Raw genomic sequence first — 10,604 nt, 5'->3', positions numbered from 1 at the left:
AAACCTTGGGGCTGGTGGGGAGACCACCAGCTCGGCGGTCTCCTCACTGCGGGTCTGGCAGTTGGTTTTCCATCCGCCAGGCTTTTGACTGCTGTGTTTTACCTTCGAAGGTACTCTCTTTCATTGTAGAGCACCATGCTGTGAGAATAAAAGCTCTGCAAAAATGAATGCACAGTAATGAACTAAAAAACACAGGGATGCACGTGTATTCTTGCAAATAAATATAAAATTGGGGCACTATATATTCCATTGTATCCTTGTGGCTGTACGTCAAACGTGCTAAGTGAAATTACTGATTTCTCTGCAGTGGCTATTTCGGTCACCTCATGCATGTCACGTGAAATCTTTTCAGGGATACTTTTCCGTTTCTTGATTAAACTGGTTAATTCCTGGTTAATGCATTCCAGATATACATAAACACCGCCAGGGGACGTTTATTTCCAATGGCCAGGGAGCAGAGGTGCGACTTGTGGACGCAGTAGAGCGGAGGTCGGTGTGTGTTTCGGTGGTGGTCGGAGTATGTCCTTCAGAAGCTGCCAGAAGGTCACAGTGTGCTTGGTCAGGCTCCTCCTGCTGTCCCCATGCACAGGCCAGCTCGCGACGCCGTTGTGCAAGCTTCAACGAGCCAGTGTGAGCGGATTCACGAGGGATGGCGATATTCTGCTCGGGGGCACTTTCGCCATGCACGACGCCCGGGAGTACAGTCCCCTCACCTTCACAGAGAGGCCCGCGCGGATCTCCTGTCAGACGTAAGTACCCCTGGAAATGACCAGGAACACCCAAGTGACGACACTTGTCGTGCTCTCTGACCAGGTCTTTCACAACCAAAGTCCAACTACGGCCCAAGCCACGTCACTCGTGACAGTCCTGCTATTTCAGAGAGTTCGGTTTATCTCGCCGCTGACTGTCCTCTCTCTGCTGGTACAGCGACTGGCACTACAAAGCTGAATATTTGTCTCCAATTAAAGCATTGCCAACAATGTACTTGTAGTATTCGACCCTGAGTCTGAGTTGGTTGTGTTTTCTGACGCCTGTGCAAACTCCAGTTTCTGCAGGGGTCGTTGTTGCAATTTGTGAGGTAGCTACATCACCTGGTAATTGGCTGGTGCACTAAACACCCGATCGCCTGTTAAATACAAAGAGGTCGAATTTAACAGGGCACAACGTCATTACAGTATTTACCATACTTACTGCTATTGTCCCAAAAGTCTGACTAACCATTGTTGATTACACCCAATACATTCCAAACTCCACAATGTTAGATTTACTTCAGTTGCAACAACGTTCACCTATTTCTCTGACACACTCAGAGAGGCCTTGCACTGAAACAGATGGTACTGTTTGGCAGGATTTGGGGGGTAGGGTCGGGGGTGCGGAGCAGCACATGTGGTCACAGTTGTGAAGTAGACAGACTGCACATCAGGACTGGCAGAGCTGTAATTGTGGTCGCAGCACTGAAGCAGACCACCTGCACATCAGGGCTGGCACAGCTGCACTTGTATTCACAGCCCTGAAGTGGACAGTTCTGCACATTAGCACTGACAGAGCTGCACTTGTTATTGGAGGACTGGAATTGGAGGTGCTGCATTTCAGGATGTAGGGACATTGTCCCAGCTATGCTTGTAGTTGCGGTAATGAGATAGGTGGTGCTCCATGGTAGGATTGAGGAGCATAAGCACACTGAACAAGTGGTCACAGAAATGAAATAGATGAAACTGCATGGCAAAAATGCACTTGAGGCTGCATCACTGAAATAGACGGTGCAGTTTGTAAGTACCCAGGGGCAATGGCATGGCTCACTTGTGGTGGGAGCACTGAAAAAGGTGGTTCACCATGACAGCATTGAGGGGCACTGCCACAGAAGTACTTGTGGTTGCAGTAGTCAGGGCTGAGTGGCACTGGCAGAGATGTACTTGTGGTTGCAATTGTTAGCATTGTGGGGCACTGGCACAGATGTATTTGTGGTTGCATTTGTCAGCTTTGTGGGACTCTGGCTCATATTTACTTGTGGTTCTAGGTGTCAGGGTTGAGGGGCACTGACACAGATGTACTTAAGGTTGCAGTTATCAGCACTGAGTGGCACAGATGTACTTGTGGTTGCAGTTGTCAGCATTGAGCGGCACCAGCACAGATGCACTTGTTGCAGTTGTCAGCATTAAGTTGCACTGGCACAGATGCATTTGCGGTAGAAGTTGTCAGCATTGAGTGGCACTGGTACAGATGTACTTGTGGTTACAGTTGTCAGGTTGTATAGCACTGGCACACGTGCTTGTGGTTGCAGTTGTCAGGGTTGAGTGGCACTGGCACAGATGTACTTGTAGGTGCATTTGTCATGGTTCAAGGGCACTGGCACAGATGTACTTGGGGTCACAGCACTGAAGTAGGCTGTGCTGCATGTCAGTACCTCGGGGCACTGGGACAGCTGCACATGGGTTTCCAGCACTGAAATAAGTAGTTTTGTATGTCAAAATTAAGGTGTTTTTTTAGTGCTTGGATTCAGTATTAGAATTACAGGGAGATTTGTAAGTTATGATTGAAGTGGTGAAGCTGGGCTAAGGAATCCTCAAGAGTGTGTATATTTTACTGATTTATGTTAATGAGAAAATTATAATACCAGTCAGTTGATAAAGCAGGAAAACTTATCCTGCTTCAGAAAATAATGGTGAATAAATGGTGACCTCCACTCTCATGACCTATATGGGAGTGCCACAAACAAGGAATAGGGTAAATCTATTATATCACATTTTTGTGTATCGGGATCATTTACGGTAATGCGGTAACCCTCGTATTAAGGAGATTACCAGGGATGGGTGAAGAATTCCGCTTCGCTGGCAGAGTTTGCAGAATTTCTTTATGGGCGGAGCTCCAAAAAAACTCCACGAAGCGATGCGGAGTGGAGTTTTTTCTCTTCTGTGGTGCGCCAATGTTAAGTTGGCGACTGAGGGAAATCACTTGTTTGGTGAGCAAGATATCTAAACGCGGGCAGTTGCAACAGGTCGCTACTGCTGGTTTTGAAAATGCTGCTACTTGCGTTGAGGAAGCTGCTGCTTGAGTAGAAAATCTACTCAAACAGCAGAAATAAGTTAGCGCCCTCTAGTACTCCGCGTGATGCAGTTTGCACAGATTTTACAGAACGGGAGAAACTCCTGGTGCTGAAAAGAAGCGCGAACAGTGCAACTTACCCAAACTCTGCTGCTTGCCGAACTCTGTGTAACGCTGAGGAGTTTCTCCACCCAGGCCTTGAAAGTACCACAAGTAATCATGCCCTAACTCATAGCAGTCTAAATGAGTTTATTTTATGCACTGCAGTCACATAAAACAGAAATGAGAGCTCGCTCTGCGTTGAGCCAGCATTGCCCTTCATAAAATATACATGTTATTGAATCAAAAAAAGGAGTGGCCTGTACATTGCCATAGTTGAACTTATATCATTATAACACTACTAGGACACCACTTAAATTGGTTAATTTATTTCGTTATTAAAATTTCTTGAAGTGAACAACTTAGAAGAGACAGACAATAAGTTCATTAACAATAAAAAACGTAGCTCTTAAATGCAGTACAATCCCTTCTAAATAAAGGAATCCAGCAGGCATATGGAGTATTGGGCCAGTATAAAAAATTGATTAAATATTACTTCTTGTTTCATTGTTTAGTTGAAAAAAAATCACATAAAAAAAATAGGCCCAGATTTACTAATGCTTTGCACCTTGTTTGGGTTACTTTTGTAATATGAACCAGATGCAAATATAGTGCTGGGATCAGTATTTGCATTAGATAGTTTCCCAAAATAATGCATAGTTGCGCTATGTGCTGCTTTGCAATACTTTTCATCAAGGTGGCATTACATGTATTGTAAATGGAGTTTTCCATGCAGCTACCCAGGGGTTTTGACACAAATCCCTATCTACAAACAGATGTGGACAGGGATTTGTGTAAAAATGTTATATCTTCTCGTAGCAGGCATAACGAGGAGAAATGTATTCATCTCTCTTGTTTTTTCCACTGTTGCATTAAACAGCATATGTACAAAGCAGTAAAATTGTTGAAGGATAGTTTTTGAACTGAAAGGTTCTCCTTCTAGTGCGCAACATATTCTTTTCAGAACGCACGCATCGTTGCACTATGGTGCAAAGGGTTGTGCGTCGGAGCATCACAGCCTAAAGTGTGCCAGCACAGGAACAGAGGAAAACAGCACCATATCTTAGTAAGTATGGCAGTGTATTGCTCTCTCCCTTTTACGCAGCACAGCAACTTTAGTTGCGGCCAGAGCCAGATTAAGATCTTTAGAGACCCTAAGCACTAAAAAGATTTTGGTGCCCCCATTTACATCTAATTTAAAATGTAAACAATAATAAACTGTAAAATAAAATGTTATTATTATAAATGAAACAAAATGTACCATACAGATCTGAAAATAATGTTTATTTTTGTATAGTTCCACCTCATTTATATTTGAAAAGTATTCTCCTACTTTTTCTAACTGCAGAGTCTTTGATCAGATCCTCAAAACTATTCTTACCTAATGCATCTGCTTCTATACTTAGTAGAGAGAAGGCATCCAGTCTGCCTTGCTGCATAGTTGTTCTGTTGGGATTTTTAACATACTTCAACTGAGAAAATGAACACTCAGCTGAGCAATTTCTGACCATTAATGTTAAAAACATGTGAAAGCAAATGTCTGCATTTGAAAAGGCACACTCAATATTGTCTTCTACAATTATCTTATAAAGTTCAGCCTGGCTGAATCTCATTTTTACATTTTTTGTTGCCCTGCACTTATGACACGCACATGAGTGAAACTGCTGAAGCTCAGCTGAGAAATTAGGCCCTCATTACGAGTTTGGCGGTCTGAAGACCGCCACTCTCGCGATGGCAGTCGGACCGCTGCACACAGGATGTGGCACACGGTCTGACTTCCAGCACCACCACGTTGCCGTCTGTTGACAGCCTAGCGGTCTCAGCCATGCAAAGGCTGGCGGAAAGGGGGCATTGGGGTCCCCATGGGGGCTCCTGCACTGCCCATGAACTTGGCATGGGCAGTGCAGGGGTACCCATGGACAGTCCCTTCGCGAATTTCACTGCCCGAATTACGGGCAGTGAAATGCACGATGGGTGCTGTCGCACCCGATGCACTACAATGCTGTTTTCGCCCACCGCGCCCAGCAGAAAACTCCTAATAGGGCGGCCAGCATACCGCCAGCACTGGCGGTACGCTGGCTGTAGTGGCTTCGGCGGTCTACAAAAAAGACCGCCTAAGCCGTAATGAGGGCCTTAGTGTTCAAGTCCTCTGTATAAGCACCAATCAGCTTTTTGACAAATACCTTTCAATTTCAGTAGATGATGAAGTAACATTATATGGCACATCACTTAGAAAAGAAATCCTCTCTGCTATTTCTTCGTATATCTCTCCTCTTCTTCTCATCTCAGCTTCAGGTTTGTCAACATTTGTGTAAAAGGTGGTGTGATCGGGCAACCCCGATCACGGCACCGGCAGCGGTAGGAGATTCTGTGTCGGGTTCTCCTGACACGTCATTTCCGCGTTCCCATGTCACCATGGGAACGCTCACCCCGTCACGGCCTCGTTTCCCTGGAAACGGGGAAACGCTCGACCTCGTCGGCACCGCGGGATGTCATAAAGACGCCGGCCGCATCGAGGAGGTGTGTGTGGGCGGCGAGAGGAGGACAGAGGACGGAGACACCCCAGGGCAGCAAGAGACAACGGAGCACGGAACGAACAGCCGCAGAGAGAGGGAGAACGAGGCCACCAACAAAGGAACACCGGAGATCAGGACCCAAGAGCCCAGCCACGACCCTGGAGGGTCGTGGCTCACAAAGGTACGGTCCCTCCTAGGGACAAGGGGAGGAAATACAAAAATACCACCGGGGAAGGGAACTGGGGAGGGGTGAGAGGGGAAAGGGGTAAGGGAAGGGCACAGTCTCTTTAAGGGAAGGAGAGACTGACTATCCTAACCTTTCTGATGGATACAACTACCTGTGGATTCCTCACCTCATGAATACTCCCATGGCGCCAGCATTCTACGGAAATCTTCTTACTAGTCTCTGCACGTCGACGAGGACGTCACTGTCTCGCACGCGACGCCGTCTGACGTCATACAGGCAATAAGAGGTCCTCGACGACGTGCGGACGTCAGTTCCCTTTTTTCCGTGCATTCGAAACGGTTATCTTCGAGGGAGCAACTGTTACTCTTGCGGTTACAGTGTATATCTTGCTGTGTACTCTTTCTCTGTGGAAATAATGTTGCAGAGAAAGTCTGGATTTAAGCCTTGTCGTGAGTGTGGAGGCAAGATGTCGGTGACGGATCCTCATTCCGATTGCCTTTGGTGTTTGAGCTCCGACCACGACGTCTCGACTTGTGATTCGTGTCAGCACATGAATCCGAAGGCCATTAAAGAACGCGAGGCGAAGCTGTTTATGGCCAAGTCAAAGGAGAAGCATCACAAGAAAAAGTCTTCTCCAAGACATCGGCGTCATCGAGACTCCCGGCGCCGTAGAGAATCTCGGCGTCATTCAAGGGAGGCTCGTTCCAGGTCTCCGGATCGGCGCCGGAGGACATGGGAGGTCAGCCCCACGGTGACGCCGCATCCTTCGACGCCGTTGCTCTCTCCGACGTCTCCAACTTCGCCTGGACAGGCGTCGGTGATTGAGGTATTGGAGCCTCAGGTGTTTTCTCCGGCGCAGACGCCGAGGCCGGCGTCGGGGTCGCCTCCGAGTCAGGCACCCCAGTATCCGGCTTTTCCCACCCCTGGAGCCGATAGTTCCGCATTCTTGAATGCGATGTATGCCATCTTCCAACAGATGGCTCCAGGGGGTGCTCCGGCTGGGCCTTTGGCCTTTTCTTTGGGTGATCCTGCGCCTCTTCGGCCGGCACCCTTTATGCCCTTTCTCCCGTTTGGGAACGTGGGCTCGGCGCCAGTGTCGGCGCCGGTGGCCGCTCCGATGGCTTCGGAGGGATTGGCCCCAGGGATTTCCATCCCGTCGACGTCGAGATTTCGGCCTGTGACTCCGGTGGGTCCATCCGTTTCCTCTGCTCTTCAGTCGGCGCCGAAGTTACCTGTGGCGCCGGATGCGGCGTCGGTGGCTTCGGAAGATCGGCGCCGATCTCCGACTTCGGCGGAGGTGTTGTCGACTCCGCGGATTGAGCAACGACTGCATTCAAGGAGGCGTGCTCTCCGGGTACTAGAGGAGCAGGAGTACCAACGAGCCCTAGAGGAAGGAGAGCTAGAGGACTCGGGTGATGGGCTGCGTGGACTGGAGTCGGCCAGTGGGCTGGACACTTCCCCTGAGTGGGACCTTTCGTCCCCGGGGGAATATACCGAGGAAGCTGCTTCCTTTCATACAGTGGTACGGAAGGCAGCTAGTTTTTTGGACCTGCCTTTGCCGGTGGTGGAGGCGAAACAAAACCTTTTGACAGAGGTGTTGCATCCGGCCTCAGCCGCGGCGGAGCCTCTATTACCTTTTAATGACGCTCTGCTGGATCCGGTTTTAGAGGTGTGGAAGAAGCCGGCATCTTCCCCAGCAGTTCACAGAGCCGTGGCCAGGAGGTATCGGACGGCTCCAACTGATCCTGGTTTCCTATCTAGGCACCCTACGCCGGAGAGCTTGGTTGTGCAGGCCTCCTGTTCATCCAAATCAGCGCCTGGTTCTTTCCCGACGGTGCCTGGGGACAGAGACTCAAAAAAGCTAGAGGCGCAGTCGAAGAAGATTTTTTCGTCCTGCAGTCTGGCGTTAAAAGCCACTAATGCGACCTGTATCCTGGGGAGGTATATTCATGCTCTGATGGATGACATCTCCTCTTCGTTTACAGAGCTTCCCCAGGGTCTTTTGGATCTTGTCTCTGATGCCCAGGCTGCTGCGACCCAAATTATCCAGACGGGACTGGATACCACCGACTCGGTAGCCAGAGCAATGGGCACAACTGTGGTGGAAAGGAGACAGGCCTGGCTACGTAACTCGGGCTTTTCGGCAGATGTACAGTCCACATTGTTGGATCTCCCGTTTGATGGGGACAAACTGTTTGGGGCTAAGGCTGATTCGGCCTTGGAACGTTTTAAGGAGAGCAGGGCCACGGCTAAGTCGTTGGGACTCCAAGCTCCTTCTTCCACGGCCTCTTCCAGATTCTTCAGGAGGTTTTGTGGATTTGGGCGTGGCTCTTCCTCCTCTTCCTTTCGGGGAAGATATCAGCAACCTGCCTCTTCCCACCCCTATAGATCTTTTAGGGGGAGGGGTAGGGTCCGCACCAGGGGAGCCTCTCAGCAGCACTCTGCCTCTTCCTCATCCTCTGGCGGGGTGCAGCAGGGGAAGCAGCCTTAGGCTTCCACCATTTCCCACTCACTCCTCTCCTGTAGGGGGAAGATTACAGCATTTTCTCACCAAATGGGAGACTGTTACGTCGGACACTTGGGTTCTCAGTGTTGTGGGAAAAGGCTACACCCTTCCCTTTCGGGAGTTTCCGCCCCTCATCCCGCCCCGCCCTTCGTATTGTTCACAAGAACACCTCCTGTTGCTAGAACAGGAGGTGGAAGTCCTCCTTTTAAAGGGCGCGGTGGAGTTGGTCCCGGAGCAGGAAAGGGGTCAAGGAGTTTACTCAAGGTATTTCCTGATTCCCAAGAAGGATGGTCGTTTGAGACCAATTCTGGACCTGAGGATCTTGAATTGGTTCCTCAAGCAGGAAAAGTTCAAGATGCTGACCCTAGCACAGGTGCTTTTGACGTTGAACATGGAAGACTGGATGGTGTCTGTCGACTTGCAGGATGCTTACTTTCATATCCCGATACTCAAGTCACACAGGAAGTATCTCCGGTTTGTGGTGGGATCGCAACACTACCAGTTTGCGGTCCTTCCGTTTGGTCTTACTTCAGCACCTCGAGTCTTCACGAAGGTGATGTCGGTGGTTGCGGCAGAGCTCAGAAGGAAGGGGATAGCAGTATTCCCTTACTTGGACGATTGGTTGATCAAAGCCAAGTCCCCGGAGCTTGTGTTGCGTCATCTGCAGTCAACAACCCAGTTGTTGTTCGACCTGGGCTTTTCGGTGAACGAGCCCAAATCTCACCTGGAGCCCTCTCAGCGCCTCCTGTTCATAGGGGCAGTACTGGATACGACATTGGGTCGGGCCTTTCCTCCGCCTCAGCGGATTCAAGATATTCAGGATTTGGTTCCAATGTTTCGAAACGGAGCGGTAGTTCCAGTCCTCAAGGTCCTTCGTCTGCTCGGTCTTTTTGCCTCCTGCATTCTGTTGGTCACGCATGCTCGCTGGCACATGAGGGCTCTTCAGTGGTGCCTCCGAAGGCAGTGGTCTCAACACAGAGGGGATCTAGAGGGTACTGTCAAGATCTCCAGAGATGCTGCTGTGGATTTGAAGTGGTGGATTGCAAGCAACAATCTTTCACAAGGAAAACCGTTCCAGCAGTCGCCACCAGTGGCCACAGTCATAACGGATGCTTCCACTCTAGGGTGGGGAGCTCATCTGGGGGATCTGGAGATCAAAGGTCTTTGGTCTCCAGAGGAACAGATTTTTCACATCAATCTGTTAGAGTTACGGGCTGTACGTCTGGCTCTCAAGGCCTTCCTCCCTTCCCTTCGTGGTCAGTCGGTACAGGTCCTAACGGACAATACTACCACGATGTGGTACATAAACAAGCAGGGAGGAGTGGGGTCGTACCTTCTCTGCAGAGAAGCTCTTCGACTATGGTCCTGGGCAAAGGACCATCGGATTTGCTTGATAGCAAACCATCTGGCCGGAGTCTTGAACGTGCGTGCGGACAGTCTCAGTCGCCACTTCTCGGCAGACCACGAGTGGCGTCTCCATCCAGATCAAGTCCGTTTAATCTTCCAGAAGTGGGGGTTTCCTCGGGTAGATCTGTTCGCCACTCGAGAGAACGCGCATTGTCCGTTGTTCTGCAGCCTTCAGTATCCGATGCAGGAAGCATTGGGGGACGCGTTTCAAATGACCTGGTGCGGCCAGTTGCTTTACGCGTTTCCTCCCATACCCTTGATTCCTCGAGTATTGAGGAAGATTCGCCAAGACCGGGCTCTAGTAATCGTAATAGCTCCGGATTGGCCAAGGAGGTTGTGGTACTCCGACCTTCTCCAACTCTCAACGTGCCCGCCGCTCCGTCTCCCTTTCAGGGCAGACCTCCTCTCGCAGTCGCAGGGGCAGGTTCTACACCCCAACCTCCAGAGTCTGCACCTACATGCCTGGAGATTGAACGGGGCAACCTGAGTTCCTTCTCTCTCCCGCCTGAGGTAGTGGATGTTATATTAGCGGCCAGGCGACACTCCACTAAATCTATCTACGCTAATAGGTGGTCTAAATTTGTTGCGTGGTGTGGAGAGAGGCAGATTGATCCTTTACAAGCTCATCTATCGGACGTTTTGTCTTTTGCTCTATCTCTGGCGCAGAAAGGTTGTGCAGTGGCTACCATTAAAGGTTATTTATCGGCCTTGTCAGCCTTCATATGTCTTCCAGACCAACCGTCTTTATTTAAATCCCCTATTGTTATCAGATTCTTGAAAGGTCTTCTAAATCAATATCCTCCAAAGCCATTCGTTATGCCGCAATGGGATTTGTCCTTAGTCCTGA

General features: G+C 49.6%; 1 protein-coding gene across 1 annotated transcript in view; it reads left to right on the top strand.

Annotated features, from left to right (window-relative positions):
• Nucleotides 1-413: 413 nt before the first annotated feature.
• Nucleotides 414-10,604, top strand: part of LOC138268716 (extracellular calcium-sensing receptor-like) — a 77,846-nt gene continuing 67,655 nt past the window's right edge. Inside the window, exon 1 of the mRNA XM_069218647.1 lies at nucleotides 414-749. Within this exon, the coding sequence (XP_069074748.1) occupies nucleotides 520-749 (230 nt within the window). The 5' untranslated portion in view covers nucleotides 414-519. The remainder of the gene's footprint in view (nucleotides 750-10,604) is intronic.

This window comes from Pleurodeles waltl, chromosome 12, assembly GCF_031143425.1.
Source record: "Pleurodeles waltl isolate 20211129_DDA chromosome 12, aPleWal1.hap1.20221129, whole genome shotgun sequence".
NCBI classification, from domain to species: domain Eukaryota; kingdom Metazoa; phylum Chordata; class Amphibia; order Caudata; family Salamandridae; genus Pleurodeles; species Pleurodeles waltl.
The sequence above is the reverse complement of the archived record's forward strand: the minus strand, read 5'-3'. Positions and strand labels throughout refer to the sequence as shown.